The sequence below is a fragment of the Serinus canaria genome, chromosome 1 (genome assembly GCF_022539315.1).
Source record: "Serinus canaria isolate serCan28SL12 chromosome 1, serCan2020, whole genome shotgun sequence".
Taxonomy (NCBI): domain Eukaryota; kingdom Metazoa; phylum Chordata; class Aves; order Passeriformes; family Fringillidae; genus Serinus; species Serinus canaria.
The window spans coordinates 184,911-204,431 of record NC_066313.1 but is presented as its reverse complement, the minus strand read 5'-3'; the positions used below and the strand labels follow the sequence as shown (position 1 = coordinate 204,431).

Here is a 19,521-nt window from a genome sequence, read left to right as displayed (position 1 = left end):
GGCGGAGCGGGGCTCGGGGCATACGGCGGGGATAGAGGCGTGCAGCGGCGGGGCGGGAAGCGGCGCGGGTGCCCGGGTGATGTACGGGCCACTGACGCCGCCTGTCCCCGCAGGTCCCGGCGAGCCCGCCGGCAGCCTGCCGCCGCTGGTGCGGGGCCCGGCGCGGTGCTGGCTGCGCTGCTCCGTGCCCCGCGTGCTGTGGGCCGGGCCGCAGCCGGCCGCCGTGGTGCGGCTGCGGTGGTGGGGCGAGAGCTCCGGCGGCACGGTGCTGCAGCCCGCCGGGCGGGCCGGGCAGCCCGCGGGCCGCACCTGCGCCCGCTTCGCCGTGCGCTGCGGGCCGCGGCAGCTCGCCGCTTACCTGGCAGGTACGGACAGCGCCGGGACACCGCGGGACACGGGTGTGCCGGGGCGGGCTGGGCATCGGGAGCAGTTTGTCCCCGGGCAGGGGGGTCGGGCTGCTCTGGGGGTACCCTCCGGCAGTGGTAAGCCATTCATTCCCCTTTGTCCTGCCGTAAGTCTTCCTTTCCTGCGAGTCCTTATTCCAAATACTTAATTCATCCTGGGAATCCTTATTCCAAATTCCGAATACTTACTCATCATCGTTTACTGCCAGGAGCAGTGTAGTATTGAGCCTTCTTTACCTGCTGCCCCGTTACCGTAATAGAACATAACGTTAATCTCTGGCATTTCTGTCATTTAGCCAAAAAAGTGTCACTTGTGACCGTGAGACTGACCCGGGGACGTTCCTGGTTTTTGCAGATATGGGTGTTCTTGTCCTGGAGGTTCTGACCAAGCGTGACCAGCTGCCCCTTGGCCGAGCACAGATCACCAAGCTGTCCCAGCTGTCTCCCAGCCATCCCATCAAAGGCTCTTTTGCTGTGCTGTCACCAACATCGGATAAACTCGGAGAGCTGCAGGTAGTCCTGATGTCTTTGCTCATTATTACACGATGCTACAATGTTATTATAAATTATGTGCTGTGACACTGGCATAATCAGGTGCAGAGTCAAGCTGTACATGGCACACTCTCTGTCCAAGGTAAGGTAACAAATGAAAAAAACACCAAATACTGGTGGTGTTGGCTTTATTTTGTTTAGAGGGATGTGGGGTAGTTGAGCTTAATGAGGAACGTGTGGTCATGGCTACACTGCGAGTGGGTATTAGCAGTGGATTTAAAATGGATATTTGGTTCTTACTCTTCACTGGGCTGGAATAATAGAAGATTTTGACATCTGGAATTAAGGAAGTTCTGTCTTGCAGACAGAACTGGCTCTGGAAATTTGATTATGAAAGGCAGTTGACTGGATTTGAAAATGTGGAATGAGAAACAACTAGTTGTAAATATGTGGCATAGCTGTGTAATGTAAATGTGACTTTATGCAGAAAAGCAGCAGTTTTCCTTTGCACAACGGGCAAAGTTGAATGCAGAGTTTGCTGCACTTAGATAGGAAAAGAACAAAGTATATTTCCACATCTTGTCTCCCAGGTGTCACTGGTTCTAGAGCCTCTGCCAGAGCTGTATGACACCAGCAGCTGTGTGCCAGCCACACAAGGAGGTTCAGATGCTGCTGCCCAGGGAAGCAGCAAGTGCCAGCTCCCTGCTCCATCCCAGCAGCCCAGGCACAGCCAGGTGACTGTTGAACAGGAGTCTGTTGACAACAGCAAAGTCACATCTCCTAGGTACCTTTTTTTTTTTCTTTTCCTCATGACAAAGCTGTGGTTTATTTTGAAGTGCACACAGAATTTTTAAGTAGTGGCAGTACACTTGTGAGTTGATCTTTTCAAACATACATTTTATATTAAATCCAGGATGTTGAGGGTTTCCAAGGTGACAGGGACACTTTCTGGTCTGATAGAAATTTGCTTCTTGGGTTGACGTAGTTCAAGTCATGCAAGACCACACAAGAGGTGCCTCAGATCATCAAATCCCTGAATAATTTGGGTTGGAAGGGATCTTAAGGCTCATTTCAGGCTCATTTCATTTCTGGCAGCCCTGCTGCCAGAACACCTTCCACTATCCCAGGTTGCTCCAAGCCCCATCCAGCCTGGCCTTGGACATGGATGAGGCAGCCACAGCTTCTCTGGGTAACCTGTGCCAGAGTCTCACCTTGCTCCAGCAAAGAACTTTCTCCTGAGATCTGATCTAAGCCTGCCCTCTGGCAGTGGGTAGGGACCTGTTCCCCCTAGTCCTGTCACAACGTGCTCTTGTAAAAAAGATCTTTTAAAAAGCTTTTTTGTAAAAAATCTTTTACTTGCAGCTTGGGTGGGTCCCTCTGGTGGTCTCAGTGGCGGGTGAGGAATCATTAAAATAACATGTCATGTTTCTTTTTGGAGAATTTGCAGAGCTCTGGATCCCTTTTCCCACCCTCTGGAGCTGTCACTGAAACGCAGTTTCATTTTTCCCTAGAGGAAAGGACCCTTTGCTGTACCACGAGAGCTCTGAGAACAGGAAGGACACCTTGGACACCTTTCCTGCTCCTCACCCCTGTGGGATTTTGCAAGATGAACATGTGAAAATGAGCCCTGAGAGTCAGCCCCAGTTGTTCCCCCCCGGCAACGATCCCGAAGCGCTTCCCAGAAGGAGCACACGGGTGCTCTCCATGCACAGCCCAGCCACCAAAGACCTGCTCTCAGGTTTGTGGGCAGCCTGCTTCATCTTCTGCCTTTCACTGCAGACAGCTCTCGATGGTGTTTCCCCTGCCTGTCTGTTTTCCTGAGTGTCTGTCAGGCTTTCTGAGACTTCGCTCCCTCTGGCTGCGTTATGCCAAAGAGGCTTTCCCAGCACTGGAGCAGGGCCTGTTTCCATATGTGCTGTCTTTGGAGTTCCATATCTACAGAAAAGAACAAAAATTGGACATCCTGAAGTGGCAAACTGCCCTTCCCTCAATTATCCTAATGATGCCCTTCAGCACCTGACCCTATGTGTGCAGACAAATTCCTTGTGCAGTGGAGTGGGACACTGATGCAGGATCACTCTCCTCACTCCCAGCTCAGCTCTTTTCTGGTGCATAAAACACATTTAATCCCCAGTGAGCCAAGATCTCTTTTTAACAGCAGAAAACAAGTTTCTTGACTGTAGCTGACAGGTTGATTGTGTCTGCTCGTGGCTTTTAGAATGCATTTGAATGCTGAACTGTAATCCTCCTGCTTGTTTCCAGCTCTCTTGGATCAAGGCAGTAAACTCCGTGATGCCATGCTTGTTTCTGCAATGAAGTCCAGCCCAGACATGGAGATTGAGCTGAATAAAATGTCTCATTTTACAGAGAGAGGCGATTTTCAAGCACCAACAAAGTGAGTTTGGATTGGGGGAGGTGAGATTCAAGCTCCAAACCACAAATTTTAAAGCTTTATCCAAAAACTGTAGATAATGAGATTAATAGGATGTGTTTAGGATTCATTTAGGGGGAAAGCAGCACATCATTCAAATGGGAGGTTAATTTCTACCTGTGAATAAATGCCTAAATTTTGTGAATTCATTTTAATCACAGTGTAGTAAGCCCTGATATAAGTATTTGATTTTAATTTCATTTCTTACTATATCTGTAATTAGTTCTAAGTTATTTGTCAAGGAAGTACTACATTTTGGTAGGGAATAAGAGTAGTGCAAGACAGTGCCAGTGAAATGGCACTGCATCACAAAAAACAGGTTTTCAGAAAAGTGTAAATAATTGATGACCTAAATGCATATTTTTTTCTAAAGAGATAAGAAATTTATGTTTCTTGGTTTTCCTCTGGAAAAATATGAATATTGCCTGTTGTTCTGTGATAACCAGAAAGCAATGCCATTGTCTTTGACAAATGATGCTATTGCAAACTCAATTTCATTTCTTTCTGCACACACTATTTTCATTTGTGTTAAAGTAGCTTATTTTGGACTTCACAGAAAAAACTGATAGACTGAATAATGGATTAATCTTGAGCATACCTTAATGTCTTTATTTTTCCTTTTTCTGCTGTCTGTACTTCCTTGCTGTTACCCAGGAGCCCAAAAGGCTGGAAGTCCAGTTTTGTGCCCACTCCTGAAGATCCCCATCACCTTGGATCTGAAGGTTCAGGTCAGCAGTTTGACCTAAACTCTGAAGAAAGAGCAATCCAGTTACTGTTGGGCAGGTGAGTGTGATGCTCTGGAGGCTTCTGCCAAATTGTCCTTGTCTGGCCATTTTGAAAAGTGGCTCTTGACCCTTCAAGTTGCCCACATTTTTGGGAATGTGACTCATGTGCAAGTGATGGAGGTGTTTTATAGCTCAGCTTTCAGGCATGGTGTCCTGGATAGCTCCAAGTCACTTGGTGTGAAAGTGTTGGCAGAAAGATTAACCACAGTCTTCCATAAAACCAAGTTACTGAATAGTTGTGAGTGTTGTGGCCTAAAATATTACATGAAGTAAGCCCCTAAAACAAATACTTTGTTTCTTGGAAGAGGAAACACTCTGTAAATTAGAACTAACGAGAAACTGTAGCTGTTTTTAATCTTTCCCCTGATACTAAATGGACCTTTCCTCTCATTTTGTGTAGCAGGAGCATAAATGATGCTTCCTTGGTGTCCACATCTGCACCCTGAACACACAGCCTCTGGGTCAGATACGGCTCAGGATTTAGGGCTCATGTTCCTTGTGCCCTGCATTTGTTTTTCCACTGTGGTTTATCAGTGGGTGACACTCTAGTGTTGCAGATCATAAAATGATTTTAAGCTCCCAGCACAGAGGAAACCTTTAAGCCAAACTAACCCCAGATTGTGTCTAAAGATACTTGCATTTGCACCTACTCAGGTATAGCTTGGAGGGTTTTTTAATCAAAGTAAACTGCCCTTAGGTATTACTGGTGTCTTAAAGCATTCCAGAAGTTACAAAGCGGTGAAGGGTAAAAATTGATAGGTGTATTTCACAATGAAAGTCATCAAGGTCTGGAGTGGGTTGCCCAAAGAGGTTGTGGAGTCTGCAGCTTCCAAGACACCCAGAATCCAGCTGGACAGCTTTTATTTGCATCCCTTCCCTCTGAGCAGGGGTTGGACTGAGTGATCTGCAGAGCTCTGTTCTCCCCCAGGCTGTCCCTCCCTTCCCACACACTGCTTTCCCCTGGCGGCAGAGATGTTGTCCCCTGGTGACCCTTCAGGCTGTGCTGTGTGAGCACAGCATGCCCCTGGCTGGGCCAGCGTGTCCCACATCCAGGGTAGAATACTGCCCACATCCCGTGGGGAGCAGCTGCAGGAGTTGGAGCACTGAGGTTTCCCTCCCTTGCAGCCACAGCGCCGACTTCTCCCCGGGGCAGCTCTGGGATCGCACGGGCTCCCTGTGGGACTCCCTCTCCCTGGGCAGCGAGGTGCACGACAGTGAGCTGGGGGATCCCCACTACGACCACAGCCTGCTGGAGAAGCTCTTCTACACTGCTCCTGTAAGTGGATCCAAAGGAAAACTTGGTGCCTTCCCTAATGGGCAGGGCAGGAAGTTTGCATGATCAGAAAAACAACAGATTTCAGTGTTTTAGAGCTGGATAAGCATTAGGTACCATACAGAAATGCTTGTGAGTGCATGTGTACATTGCTTGAAATTATTATTATTAAAAGAATATTGTCGTGACTACAAAGTCAAGGATCGAGTTTGGAAATTGCTGCCATTGAGGCTGTCCAGGGAGACTTTCTATTTTTTAAATCTCTGGAATTTTGATACCATTTTAATTGTTTCAACTGGTGCAATGCACAAGTTGTTTTCCATTTATGTGTTGTGACCATTATGGAAATCTCTGCTCAGTGATAATTAACTTCTTATTTATGTGCACTATTTCTGCTTTAGAATTCTGATTCCAGTTTGAGCGACTTCCTCAGTGATGATGATGTTAAAGCCTCAAAAAAAGCATCCAAGACAGAAACTCTCAAAACAGCGGGTCCAGTGAATGCACAGAAGGATTTTCATGCCTTTGATCAGAATGTGACAGAAACTAAACCCAGGTAGTTACCTCAGTGACTTTTGTTTAACCTCATCTAAACTGCATTCCCTTTTTTTCATCTGGAACCAATGAAAGTGTCCCTACAGATCCAGTTATCAAGGTTATCTTGTACAACACAGTTAATGTAAAGATTTTGTGACTGGTTTTTTTTCCACTTTAGCTCCAAACAATTATTTCTGATTATTCTTCTGACTAACACTGCTGTTTTTATGTCAGGTAAAATTCATATCCCTGGAGGAACCAACACAAAATCATTTGCAACTCAAGTCTTGCAAATTAAACAAATGAGATTTAAAACTATGACAAAAATCCTGTTGCTGTTCCTCTGCAGCAGAGACTTGTCTTTGGCTATAACTGTATTATCTCCCTGCTCTTGTACATGGCATTAAATGAAGCTTTTCTTTTTCAAGAGTTAGGATAAGATTTTTTCAGATCAGCAATGTGGAACATGCACTTTCTGGGTCGGTTTTATTTCAGTTATGGACCCCAGATATTGCAAGATTTTTGTTACAGAGAATTACAGAGACTACCAAATTTGTTGCAAAAATATGTTTTAAATTATGTTTTAGAGAACCTTTGGCAGTTTTAAGTGACATCCCACCAAGCTACAGTTCCCCCTTTCTTGTGGTCATGTCAAGAATGTTTCTGCAGTCCTGATCCTCAGTTCTGTGTCTCCAGCTGCTCTCCCACTGCTCCTCCAGAAGACCACAGAGGAATGTCTCTCCTCACATCCTTGGGTGCAGACAGGTTGGCACTGCTGCAGCAAATACACCAGGCCAGAGTCACCATAGAGAGCCTGAAAATCCCTCCTGAGAGCATCCAGATCTCCCCCAGGAGGAGAGGTTTGCTGGGGAAGCCTCCCCGGCCCATGTCTGTCCATAAGTGGTAAGGGGGATTGTTCCTTCCTGCTTGGTTTGCTGTGCCTTCAGGGCAGAGCTCCCTGAGCTCTCCTGATAGTGCAGCTTCCCCAGGCTTCCGAGGAAATTGTATCCCATGGGCTTGGGAAAGTTAGGGGTGTGACTGATTTATCCTGATGTGGGCTCACTTCAGGTCTGCCTTTCCCAGGGTTTGGGAGCTGCAGATGTACAGTGCACTGAAAACAAAAGGGGGATTATTGGGGGAGAATCTGGCACATGGATAATCACTGGGAGGAATTCTTAGAATGGGTGTGTCAGTTATCCTAAAAAAAGTGTTGTGGTCAGCTGTGAATCTGGAACTTGCTGCTGTGCTCAGTTTCATGACTCAGGTCAGACTCTTGGTGGATTGTGGTCACCCTGCCTCTTTTTTGTTCACAGCACTTTCTTTGTGGAGTACCACTTTCCTGTGAGAGTCTCCAAGGATGAAAGGGGACAGGTCTCCATAGCAACAGAAGCAATTCGAGTAGCCTCAAGTAAAATCACAGATGGTGGTAAGAGCATCATTTCCCCCCCTTAGATTTAGTTCTGTTGGCTCCATCTCTTAGAAATTATTTAGTAGGGTTTTCCACATATTTCCTTTGCTGCCTGAAAATCACAGGGTGATTAGTTGCAGTGCTGCAGGGGGGGGGATGATCCTCTCAGGGAGAAGGAAGCCAAGTGATTTTTAATTTTTTTTTTTTTTCCCAAGAGGTATTCATACTGGGATTTTCAATTTTCTTTTCCTAGGGAAAGAACAAGTTAATAAGCCCATTCCTTCATTTGGAGGAATAAAGCCAGTATTCTTTCTGCAATAGTGGGAGGATGATCCAGTATAATGTTATAATGTTGGTTTATATTAATGTATTTAATAATTTATTAATTATTTATATTAATTGCTTATGAATTCATAATCTTAATTTTGTCCTGCTGGCCTTCAAAAATGAAAGCCAGTTTACTTTGGCCTTGGTGTCAACAAACAGTGCAGAATTAAAAGATTGTGTTTGTAACAGAGCACTCTACAGGGGATAGTTTATTTATATCAGGTAATTTTGGGTATCTGTTGCTCCTCTCTTCCTTGCAGTGGTGAAGTTCCAGCAGCAGTCTGTGTTCCCTGTGTGGCTGGGGGGAAGGATGATGGAGCACTGGTGGGGCTCTGACCTGGCTTTTAAGATCTACATGAGGAAAAGCACGCAGAAAAAGGTATTTACAACAGGTTGTTCCTTCTTTGTATATTGAAAAGCAGAGGAATTCTTTGCATTTCCACTTCCCACAGGCACTCAGTGCAGTCAGTCAGATATTAGGGGGGGGAATGACATTGCACTGGTTGCTGCTCAGGCTTCACAGAATCACAGAACATTCTGAGGGACCCACAGCACCACCCAGCCCAGCCCCTGGCCCTGCACAGACACCCCAGAGTCCCACCCTGTGCTGTCCAAACACTTCTGGAGCTCTGGCAGCCTCGGGGCCAGGGCCATTCTCTGCTCCAGGCTGGGCACTCCTGAAACTTCATTAAAGGCTTTTCTGAGATTGAGACTGGCAAGCAAAGAAAATTGTGCTTCCCTCATCTTTAAGGCTGTTGTTTAGGCTGTGAAAAGCAGCTGTAACTTGTGCATTTTGGGGTGGAAAAGGTGTATTTCTATCTAAGATTATTTGTATAACCATCTGTCTGTCATGAGGATGGTGAGAGGGGTTAACTCAGCATGTGTTATTTTAATCAACACCAAGGAGATCTGCTCTTCTTTTAATGGGGGAGTAAATTGCATCTCTCAGTATGGAAATTGTGCTCATTTACTAGGATTTAGGTTATTCAATTTTTGCATGAATCTGGAATTGTTTACAATAGTTTCCAGGAAAATTTGTCTGGCTGTTCTAGTGAGACTTGAAATTGGAACTAAAGGAGATTTCCCAAATCCCTGACGTTGGGAGTGGGAGTAGGAGCCAGACAGCTTTTTTTTTTTTTTTTTTCCCCACAAAAAATCTTTAAACCTGATAGAAATCATGCAAGATTAACTCTTTGCCTGCCCTCAGCCCGTGGCCATTGGCTCAGCAGCACTTGAGCTCCGCAGGGTGATTGAGGCTGAGCTGCTCAGTGTCAGCTGGGACATACCTGTGGAAAAAGAGGGAGATCACACACAAGTGGGGCCACTAAAGGTATGTGTCTTGCCATCTCTGCCTCAAATTGTTACTAATTTTGGCTCCACACTCTTACTTTTAACTCCTCTATTCTCTCTTTGTTTCAGTTTACCAGGTCTCAGATACAAAGGTTTGCAAGGCCAGTATGAAATAACATGAACCCTTTTTTATTCCTTAGGGTTTTGGAGAAATATTTTGAAACCCCTTCATGTCTAGGAATGTTGTCAGTAAGCTGGGACTTGAATATAGAAAGCACTCTACAGGCAAATGTTGAGTGGCACATATTCAGAGCTTTGGCTTCTTCACGTGTGGCAAGAGCTGAGGTCTCTCCTGCCATGGAGGCCTGGTTGTCCTTGTCCTTGTCACTTCTGGGATTATTTTCTCCAGACAAAGTTTCTCAGCTTCTGAATGAGAAGCACCAACAGTTTGTAGGATTTGGCAGTTCTGAGGATAAACAGCTCTCTGTAGTAGCAGGTGAAGGGTTGAGGATGGGGTGAGCTTTAAGGTCCCTTCCAACCCAGACCATTCAATAATTCACCTGTAATTGTGTGGGTTTGCATTCCAGCCTGGATTTTCTTTGTTAAAGCCACATGTAGTTTATTTTTCAGCAAAAGCTGTAGCTTGCAGCCACCATAATGCCTTGGGGTGAGTCCTGGAGCCAGAGGTGTGCTGTGTTTTCCTGAGTTTCTGTTGCATGCCTTGTTTCTGGACGGGGCACGTCTGGCCAGCTCTGCCTTGCCTTGCAGGTGTCCCTGCAGCTCGTGGCCAGCGCCACTGCCAGGACAGCTACAGCCCCAGCTCAGGGCATGGCAGGGGCCCAGCTGGGCCTGCAGGAGCCCAGCAGGAGGAGTGGAAGTGCAGGAAGCCCTCTCTGCTCCACAAGGAGCCCCGAGGAGTGCCAGGGGCCAGGAGCGGGCAGGGAGGTGGCGCAGCCGCTGCGCCCCGCGCCAGCCCGGGACAGGGTGGCACACATCCCCCCAGCTGAGGAGGAGGGCTTGCTGCTGCACGTGCTCCTGATGGTGCCTGATGGAAAGGACTTCACTGCTGAAGGCTCTGGGCTCCCCAGCTCCTGCAACGTGTACTTAAACTGCAAACTGCTCAGCACTGAGGAGGCAACGAGATCCGCTGTCGTCTGGGGCACGAAACAGCCTGCCTTTAATTTTTCTCAGGCAAGTGAGGTGTTCTCCATTTCCCACTGATGGAAGTGTGGTAGTCCCCGCTGGCAAACACATTTCCTGGTTATTTTTTTTATACATAGAAACATCTTTGCCTTTTCCTCTCTGTTGTGTTCAACAGAGATGAACGCACATTCAGTTTTTACCTTCTGTCTCCAAAATGCACAATTCTGTAGACTGGAATAAAGTAGACTTAGCAGAAGGCTCTGTACTCAGCCAATAATTTCCAGTGTATTCTGTGTACTAATTCTGCTTTAAACCTCTCAGGTGATGCCTTTTTCACTGACCTCCAAACACTTGGAGCGGCTGAAGAACAACGTCATGATTATTGAAGCATGGAACAAGCTGGGAAGCCCTGGCTCTGACAAATTGCTGGGATTAGTGAAACTCCCTCTGCATCAGTTTTACATCTCGTTCAAGTAAACTTGGTTTTTTCCCCATTTTTTATTGGGTTGGGCAATATCCTAGCTGAAGCTTAGAGAAAGACATTGGTGATGGTGTGGGGGGGTTATGTGGGAGGGTTCTTAGTTACACTCCATAGCAAAAGGCATTTTTGCCCTGCAGAGCTTCCTGTAGCCCTTTCCTACAGGGAGCAGGGTGTGAGCTACACTGTCCTTGTCCAGAAGTACAGATAGAGTGTGACAAATAAAGTCACTGTGGTGCAGCAGGGCTGGTGCCTGCTCAACCCGTGGTGCTGTGATGGAATAAAACTGGAAGAAGTCAACGTGACTGCACAGGAGAATGAAATGTGGCTTCCCATCAGTGATTTTCCAAGATTGTGGCTGGTTGGGTTTGCCCCTAATTATGTTCTGCAGAGATCCCATAGGGATGCTGGGTGTCAGAAAGTCTCCAAAACCTTCATATTTTTATTGTGTTCCTATCTGATGGGATTCTCCAGAGCTCTTTTAATCTATGGGCTTCTTGTTCAGTTAAGCAATATACCTGCTTAAAGCAGTTTAAATTGCTGGAAGTACTGGACAGAAGAAATTCTTCCCAGTGCAAAGGATTTATTCCTTTTATTTTGATCAGACCTAGTGGCATGTGGAAACCAGGTGGTGATGGAGCTGACTGGCCACTAGTTTGTTAGTCATTCCTGTGTCATTTGTGTCATTATTTTAGTAAGCCACTGTAGTTTATTTGGTGTATCTTAGAATCACAGGAGGGTTTGGCTTGGGAGGGACCTTAAAGCCCATCCTGTGCCACTGGCACCTTCTGCTCAACCAAGGTGCTTCAAGCCCCATCCATCCTGGCCTTCAATAACTTCAGTGTGTGATTGGAGATTTTTACATCTTTCTGGGAGGCTGTCACTGTTCCTTCTTTTCTTCCATGCCCAAAGGCACATAATCATTAAAGTGTCATGTGGCTACAGGGTGTTAATGGGAGTCTTGTTCCCATTCATCCATTCATTCACAGATCTCTAGGCTGGCCCCTAGCTAAGGTGCTGTTAGGTTTTGGGAAATTGTCCTTTGTCATTACTGGAAAGAACTCCTTGCACCCAGCAGCTCGTGGGTCTCTGCTGAGTGAAGATGGGATATGAGACAAGTTTCAGAGGAACGGAGACAGACTGGTTTTCATCAGCTTTGAAAATCCATCTAAAAGGAGTTGTGTGTGATGCTGTTCCTACTCAGATGGCTGCTGCTCACGCTGGGTTTTGTTTGTTTGTTCTGGGGTTGTCCTGCAGGGATGCCAGGGTGTCCCAGCTGCTGCTGCAGGCTCAGTACCCGGTGGTGGCCGTGGATGGCCTGGTGCCCGTGGTGGACGTGTTCTCGGGCAGCACTCGCGGCAGCCTCAGGGTCACCCTGGCCATGGGATCGGCTGACCAGGTCGTGGCCCTGCAGAGGCTCAAGGCTGAGCAGGGAGCGGTGCCTCCCGTCACACTGCGGCCTCCCCACGCCCTGGACCACCCCGCTGCACAGCCCACTCTGGTATTTGCTCTTCTGTACACCCATTCTCGCTGTTAGGGACAGGTCAAAAGGGTTTTACCAGTGGGTTCATTAGCAGATGAGTGATCCCCAGTCTCTCCTTGGAGCTCTAGCCAATTTTGTTATTTTCTGCAAATTGTACACAGAATTATATTGTTTATACTGGTTTTTTACCAGCTTGCTCTCACCAGTCTTGGCTTTATGCCCTTTTTATTGCCTTGCATATCCACTGTTTCTACCTTCACAAGTCCAGTAAAAACAAAAACAAACAACCCAGCAAAATTATAGAAAATCTGAATTCTCACAGCCTTATTGTTGAGGTTTTGCCACTACCTTGGAGGTGGATAGGTAGGAACTTCTATGTATTTTATATACCTTGCAAGAAAAAAAAAAATTTTCTTTTAGACTTTCAGTATTTCTGTAAACTCTAAGAGGAAAATGGTGGATAATTTTTCTGTCCCCCATCTCAGTTTTCTCAAATCCTTATCACATGTAATTGTTTAGATTGGAAAAGGCCTCTATGCTCACTGAATCCAGCCACTAACCCAGCCCTGCCAAGGCCACCATTAAACCATGTCCCCAAATGTTACATTCACATGGCTTTTAAGTACCTCCAGGCATGACTCAGCCACTTCCCTGAGCAGCTTGTTGAAATGTTCCCAGTTTTTCAAAGTCATCCTTTCCGTGTGGCTTCCTGTTTTTTTGTTAGCAGTTGGACCCAGGAGGGGAAGAGCTGATGGAGCACGTGTTTGAGATCCACGTGGAGAGCGTGAAGGGACTCACTCCCCTGCAGTCCACGGTTTGGGGAGAGGCTGACTGCTACATCCAGTACTATTTCCCAGTTCAGGAGCCTGGCTGTGGTGCCCTGCAAGGACCTGGATTGCATGAGGATGGTAAGTTTGTTTTATAGTTTTCCCTTATTTAGAGCATTGTGATAATTAAATACTATTTAGTCGTGTTCTCTCTGCCTGAGTAAGAGGGGGCATGTTTTCCTGAGCTTTCAACAGCCAGTGTTTATTTTCTTGGAAAAACTGGGCTGGGGCTGTGTCACTGGATTCAGAGCCTTGTTTGTCTGAGGCTGGTGGCTAGTTCCCAGTGAAAAAAATCCTAATTCCAAATCTCTTGACATGGCACCTTCTGTGAAAGGTGCTGGAGGGCTGTGCCAGCTGGTCCAACAAAGAGGCAGGAATGGGTCTGCAGGGAATAGGGATTGTACACAGTGCAACTCAGCGAGGCCTTCATATGCAGGAGCCTTTCAGGGTGCTCATTTTGCTCTCCACAGCTCCCTGACAGGAGACTGCAGCCAGCTGGGGATCAGCCTCTGCTCCCAGGCACCAAGGGACAGGACAAGAGGAAACAGCCCCAGATCGTGCTGGGGGAGGTTTCAGTTGAATATCAGAGAAAATGTCTTCATCAGCAGGGTTATCAAGCCCTGGCACAGCTGCCCAGGCCATGGTGGAGTCACCATCCCTGGAAATGTTCAGGAAGGGTTTGGATGTGGCACTTGGTACATGATTCACTGGGTGGCCTTGGCAGGGCTGAGTTAACAGCTGGATTTGATGGTCTTAGAGGCCTTTTCCAACCACAACAATTCTGTGGTTTTCATGGATACACTAACAGAAGAGTTGATTGGCTTAGATTACTAGGATTATCATAGAATGGTTCAGATGGGAAGGGACCTTAAATCCCATCCATTCCCACCCCTGCCATGGCAAGGACACCTCGCACTGTCCCAGGCTGCTCCCAGCCCTGTCCAGCCTGGCCTGGGGCACTGCCAGGGATCCAGGGACAGCCACAGCTGCTCTGGGCACCTGTGCCAGGGCTTCACCTTCCTTTTGGGAAGAATTTCTTCCCAATATGCAATCTAAACCCATGGTTTTTCAGATTATTAAAGAATATTTAAATAATTGTAATTGTAGGAAAGAACATAGTGTGTGATTTGTGTCACCACTGAAAGATGACAGGCAGTAAAATGGTTCCATAGTGAGTCCTGGGGGATTTCTGTACTGCCTCTAGTTCCCAGCCTGTGGATCACAGGGTCATGGGGCTGCATGGATTGCTTGTAAAAGCTTTGTGAAGTGAAGCTCAGCAGAGCAAGCCTTGTCCCAGGAGGATTTCACTCCCTGTCCATGGGTCTGACCTCCGGAAGGATTACAAGCAGAAAAAGATTGAAAGCTGCAATTGCAACCATTTTTAACCAGTTCTGCTTGACTTCTAGGCATCACATTAAAGCCATTTAGAACAGCTACCACTCTGTGTGTCCCTGATCCCATCTTTAATGATGAACATCACCATTCCCTCTTGATTCCTGCTGATGTCCCAGTCCAGAGGCTCCTGGTCAGTGCATTTATGGCACCAGGAGCAGCAGGAGGAGGAATCCAGTTTGAAGTCTGGTGCAGGTACAGAACAACGTCTATTCTTTGTAGATAGCACAGCAGTACTGGTAGAGGTACATCTGATCCTGAAAAATCTCCAGCTCTGGAAGGGATGTTTCATCATTTAATAATAGCTAAAAAAATACGGTAAGCTCATCAGCATTTGGTGATGACTATCTGCCCTGAAAACCCCTGAGCCTTTTTCCTCACCAAGAGTCCCAATTACTCCTTTTTATAACTTAAAAAGTGTGTGTTGTTAGTTTGCTTTCTCCCATCTTTTAATCGGCATAACAATCTAAAAGTAGTTTAAATGCTTGACACATCTAAATTTACTCAATAGCACCCTGAAAGTATAATTTCATTGTGCTGGATTTGTACTTTTCCCTCATACAAATCACCGAGTACAAGAGAAATAGTAAAAAGTGTTTTGTAAATTCAAAATGTTTCTTTGGCTACTGAAGCTAATTATTAGTACTAGAGAGCAGAAGCCATGAAGACAAATAGCTTTAGAAAAAGATAATAATCTGATATTTCTGCAGTAAACAAGTCAGGCTTTTTAAAATTTGCAAAGTCACATAAGAATTACTATGGGCTGTTCTTAAGATACAGTGCCAGAATTTGTTTTAGGATGAAGCTGAAGCCAAGTAATGCACTAAGAAAAGGTTTAGAGTCTTTTTTTTACACTCATAATCTGGAACCTCAAATCTGTTCTGCAAGAGAGGAACTTTCATTTATTGATGAGAAGTGATAGCAGAGAATATTTGTTGCCAGATCCTTCTCTTGTTTTCCTTTGGGATGCCAATTTTTGGTGGAGTTCTTGCTTGTTGACTTGTTAGGACTAGTGCAAGTATGTGTTTGTAGCATTATCTGCATAAGCCCTTAATGATTCTTTTCTTCAGTGGAAATACATTTATTTTTCTCCCTTCGCTGGGGAGGCTAATTAAGCTTTGTGAGACACTCACAGTTGACTTCTGTGCAGTTTGAGAGAAATGTTGATGCTGGTTTTTTGTGTCCTACCAGGTATTATTACCCAAATGTCAGAGACCAGCTGGTTGCCAAAGGGGCCTTGCCTTTGTCACGGCTCTGTGCCATGGTGACTCTGCAGCATCGCGAAGAAATAGGGATTCAAACTTTTAACCTTCCCTTGGTCCCCCGCAGTGATTCCTCTGAGGAATTTCATCTGCGGTCTTCAGGTGAGCATGGCTGGTGGGCTTTCCCTTCAGATGGTAACGCCAGGCTCAGCTGAGGAAACCTCTGGGCAGCACAGTAGTGTTGATGGTGTGTTAGCAAAGGACAAAGGAAATGGCCTCAAGTTGTGCCAGGGAGGTTTAGGTTTGATATTAGGGAAAATTCCTTCCCCCGAAGGGCTGTCCACTCCTGGCACAGGCTGCCCCAGGCCATGGTGGAATCCCCATCCCTGGCAGGATTTAACAGGTGTGGGGATGTGGCACTTGGGCTGGGGAAGAGTGGTAGCCTAGGCAGTGCTGGAGGAATGATTTGGCTCCAAGATTTTATGGGTCTTTCCCAGCTAAACCAGTTTTGATTCTGTGTAAAATTCTGTCAAATTCGATAAAAGTCTGTTTGCCTCCAGGGCCAATAAAAATATGGATTTGCATTGTCAATTGAAACCAACCAGGAGTGGTTTTCCTCCCAGCTTTCGCTAACACCATAATGATTTAAAAATCAGTGAATAAACAGGGGAAACCCTCAAACTGTCAAAAAATTGAGTCAGACCCCAGGGTTGCAGTGCTGAAGTTTGGCCACAGGAGGGCGACACTGCGGGATCGGACTTGCAGTGCTGATGTTTGGCCACAGGAGGGCGACACTGCGGGATCGGACTTGCAGTGCTGATGTTTGGCCACAGGAGGGCGACACTGCGGGATCGGACTTGCAGTGCTGAAGTTTGGCCACAGGAGGGCGACACTATGGGCTCCGACTTGCAGTGCTGCGCTTTGGCCACAGGAGGGCGACACTGCGGGATCGGACTTGCAGTGCTGCGCTGTGGCCACAGGAGGGCGACACTTTGGACCCCCGGCTGAAGCACAGCCTCCTGCGCCTCCAATCTCCGTGGATTTGTGGAGTTATCTTTTTAGAAAAATACTCCTTAATAGAGAAAATTTTGTATTAATATGTGTAGCTAAATATTGAGTATGTTGAGTATGTTGCACTAAGGGCTGAGCATTTTTTTTGTTCCTTTCTTTCATTTAATGCAGGTTTGCTCGATGTGAGTGTGAGGTACCAGCGATCCCTGAAAACAGGAGCTGGAATAACTGCTCAGGCCGTTTGTCTTTCTGTGCAAATACACAAGGCAGCTGGTTTGCAGGCAGCAGCCAGGTAAGGGCTAATTCAAAAAGGACCACTTTTCTTTCAAAACAGCCTTATCTGGAGGCAGCAGGCTGAGGCATGAGATTAGATCAAAACCTTGCTGGCCAGTTTTCCATCTGCAGAGACCAAGATTCAAAGTGGGTCCTGCTCCCAAGTGAAAATAACTTTATGAAGACCATCAGCAGCTATTCTGGTCCCTGAAGCTGCAGTACTGGGTGGTAGCATTTGTTCTACAGAAGGATGCAGGTTGGAAGGGCATGTTTTCCTACATTTCCACATTTTTTTACACCAAAGACTGGTATAAAAATTGGCTGATGTAAGAGGGTGCCTATTTGGGCACTGGATCCTGGTGTTGCTGATGCTATTTAAAAGCTAGCTGAGGTTGTTTTCTTGCATTTCACTGTGAAAACCTCAATAAACTGACTAGAAAATGAAACATGTTCCTTTTCACCTTAAGGCTTCTGCTGCCACTGTGGTATCAGCTAGATTTAGTTCCAGAATATGTGATTTTCTAGAGTCAGGGATGGGCTAGAATAGAGGGAGTCAGTTCCACAAGAGAAGGATGGCTCCTGGCATTCCAGAGCCATGGTCTGTCCCTTTCTCAGTGTTGCTGGGAGACCCTGGTCCATCCTAATTCAAGCACCCTGAAAGGTGAGGATCACTGTTGTGTGGTGCTTGGAGAAGTCAAGGGCATGGAATGACCTCAGACCCCTCATCCCTCAGGTGTATGACCTGGGTAATACCTGGGTCTGGTTTACGTGTAAATTACTCCATTTGCTAATTTCATCTCCTTTTGCTGGTCAGTTCTGTGATTGGGCTTGGTCTTTGGCTTCTTCCTGGAGCAGGTTCTGTGGGAAGTTATTCTATAGTACTGTGTATCCTTAGAGATGCTGAGTACTTTCTCAATCACAAATGAGAGCTCAGCCACCAGTGATGGACTCGTGAGTTCCTCTCACCATTTCATGTCTGCCCCTGGTGTGTTCAGATGGAAAGAACAGATGAAAATGCTCTGCAGCCAGAGCCCACACACATTCTGACTTGGAACCTTCGCTCTTAGTCCCATCCTTTCGCCTCTGCTGAAGCATGTTTGTTCCTAGATTCCTCACTCACTACCTGCCTTCTCTTCCTTCTTCTCTGTTCTTTCCCCACGTGGGATGAAGGGCTGTGGCCCAGAAGAACCCCTCTGTGCAGTCCCCTGCAGGGGTGGGGGTGAACACCTACGTGTGCGTGCTGCCGTCCTTCCTGCCGCCGGCGCAGGCGCGCCGCACGCGGGCCGTGCCCTGCTCCTTCTGCCCACACTTTGGGCATCACCTGCAGTTCCTCTGTCACCTCATCATGCAGAAGAGCACTGGAGAAGCCTCTTCTCTGGGGGAGCTCCTGCATTCTGGCAGTATTTTTTTCTCCATCTACCACCAGAGCACCAAGTCAGGTAAGGATAGCAGGGGCGGTCGCAAGGATTGAATGCTGGTGCAGAAATCCCCTTAATTTTAGTGTAGAAAAAATACTGATAGAATAATGGAATAGTCTGGGCTGGGACTTGAAACATTCTCCACAGTAAGCAAGGCCATCTTCCAGCAGGTCAGGTTGCTCAGAGCCCTGTGCAGGGAACTCTGCAGTTGCTAATAGATGTAATTATCTAACTTGTCTTTGGGAGAGACTGTTCCCCTTGTGCAAAGAGGTTTTGAGCCTCCCAGTGATGAAGATCATCTCTTACCAGCTGTCCTCCAGTCAATCACCCCTAAACCTTACCTACCAGGTGGGTGTATTTACAGAATTATTTATTTTCCAGCCCCTGACCAATTGGCTGACAGAACATCCAGAGATTATCTTCTTGGGACAGTCACGATCCCAACCAGAGACCTGCTGACAAGAAGATCAGGTAACCCAGCAGTGCTGTGCTGCTGGCATTCTGTGTAAATGCTATTGCAGTTCCTTAAAACTGTTTCCATTCCTGTTTTGGGGGGCTTGCTTTGGTTTTGGAGGGAGTTTCAGGGTTTGTTTAGACCAAAATTCTTTCAGGTGTTCCCCACGTGTTCAGTAAAAATCCTGTATCAGGAAAGGCACATAAAGGTTGTTGTTTGAAAATCTATTTCAGGGTGTAGGATGTTTAGTGGCTGAATGAAAATCCTGGGGCTACTATGAAGAAATTGAACTCCATGCCAGCTGAATCCAGCACCTAAAATCCTTAGGACTTTATTCAGTGCTGTTTATTTTCTAGATGGAAAGTCCAAAAAGGATGTCAAGTCATGAGGTGTAGTGTTTAGTGCAAGACCAGTGACTGCTTTTCAGATGTCAAAGATGGAAACAAAAGTCTTAGATAATTAGGAAGTAGTAGGATTCACTCTTTTTTTTTTTTTTTTTTTTTTTTTCTTCTTTTTTTTTTTTTTTTTTTTTTTTTTTTTTTTTTTTTTTCTTTTTTTTTTTTTTTTTTTTTTTTTTTTTTTTTTTTTTGTTTTTGTTTTTTTGTTTTTAACTGTGTGTGAAATATCTCCGTTTGGGAGATATTTCACACATGCTTAAAAAAAAAATAATAATGCTCCTGTTGGGTCCCTTCTTCTTCAGAATATTCTGGGAAATTTCTGTGAAAAATTATTCATGTATCTGTCCCCTGAAGATCTCCTCTATCTAATATTAGTTTGGGATTGTTATACCTTGTAATAATCATGCTTTTATTATTTGCCTTGGTAATTTGTGCCTTAATTTCAGTGAAGTTCTCATTTTCTCCAGCCCAAGATTTTGAGGTTGTTTTTAATGG

At 46.1% G+C, this 19,521-nt stretch overlaps 1 protein-coding gene across 1 annotated transcript in view; it reads left to right on the top strand.

Moving 5' to 3' along the window:
- The window catches only part of C2CD3 (C2 domain containing 3 centriole elongation regulator), a 29,249-nt gene that overhangs the window by 310 nt on the left and 9,418 nt on the right, over positions 1 to 19,521 (top strand). The window contains exons 2-22 of the mRNA XM_050969935.1: positions 114 to 365; positions 760 to 917; positions 1,487 to 1,680; positions 2,408 to 2,634; positions 3,159 to 3,291; positions 3,982 to 4,110; positions 5,238 to 5,388; positions 5,787 to 5,941; positions 6,619 to 6,825; positions 7,236 to 7,348; positions 7,918 to 8,036; positions 8,865 to 8,987; positions 9,716 to 10,138; positions 10,412 to 10,563; positions 11,826 to 12,069; positions 12,776 to 12,959; positions 14,285 to 14,465; positions 15,462 to 15,634; positions 16,655 to 16,775; positions 17,927 to 18,195; positions 18,556 to 18,645. Of these exons, the coding sequence (XP_050825892.1) occupies positions 114 to 365; positions 760 to 917; positions 1,487 to 1,680; positions 2,408 to 2,634; positions 3,159 to 3,291; positions 3,982 to 4,110; positions 5,238 to 5,388; positions 5,787 to 5,941; positions 6,619 to 6,825; positions 7,236 to 7,348; positions 7,918 to 8,036; positions 8,865 to 8,987; positions 9,716 to 10,138; positions 10,412 to 10,563; positions 11,826 to 12,069; positions 12,776 to 12,959; positions 14,285 to 14,465; positions 15,462 to 15,634; positions 16,655 to 16,775; positions 17,927 to 18,195; positions 18,556 to 18,645 (3,798 nt within the window). The remainder of the gene's footprint in view (positions 1 to 113; positions 366 to 759; positions 918 to 1,486; positions 1,681 to 2,407; positions 2,635 to 3,158; positions 3,292 to 3,981; positions 4,111 to 5,237; positions 5,389 to 5,786; positions 5,942 to 6,618; positions 6,826 to 7,235; positions 7,349 to 7,917; positions 8,037 to 8,864; positions 8,988 to 9,715; positions 10,139 to 10,411; positions 10,564 to 11,825; positions 12,070 to 12,775; positions 12,960 to 14,284; positions 14,466 to 15,461; positions 15,635 to 16,654; positions 16,776 to 17,926; positions 18,196 to 18,555; positions 18,646 to 19,521) is intronic.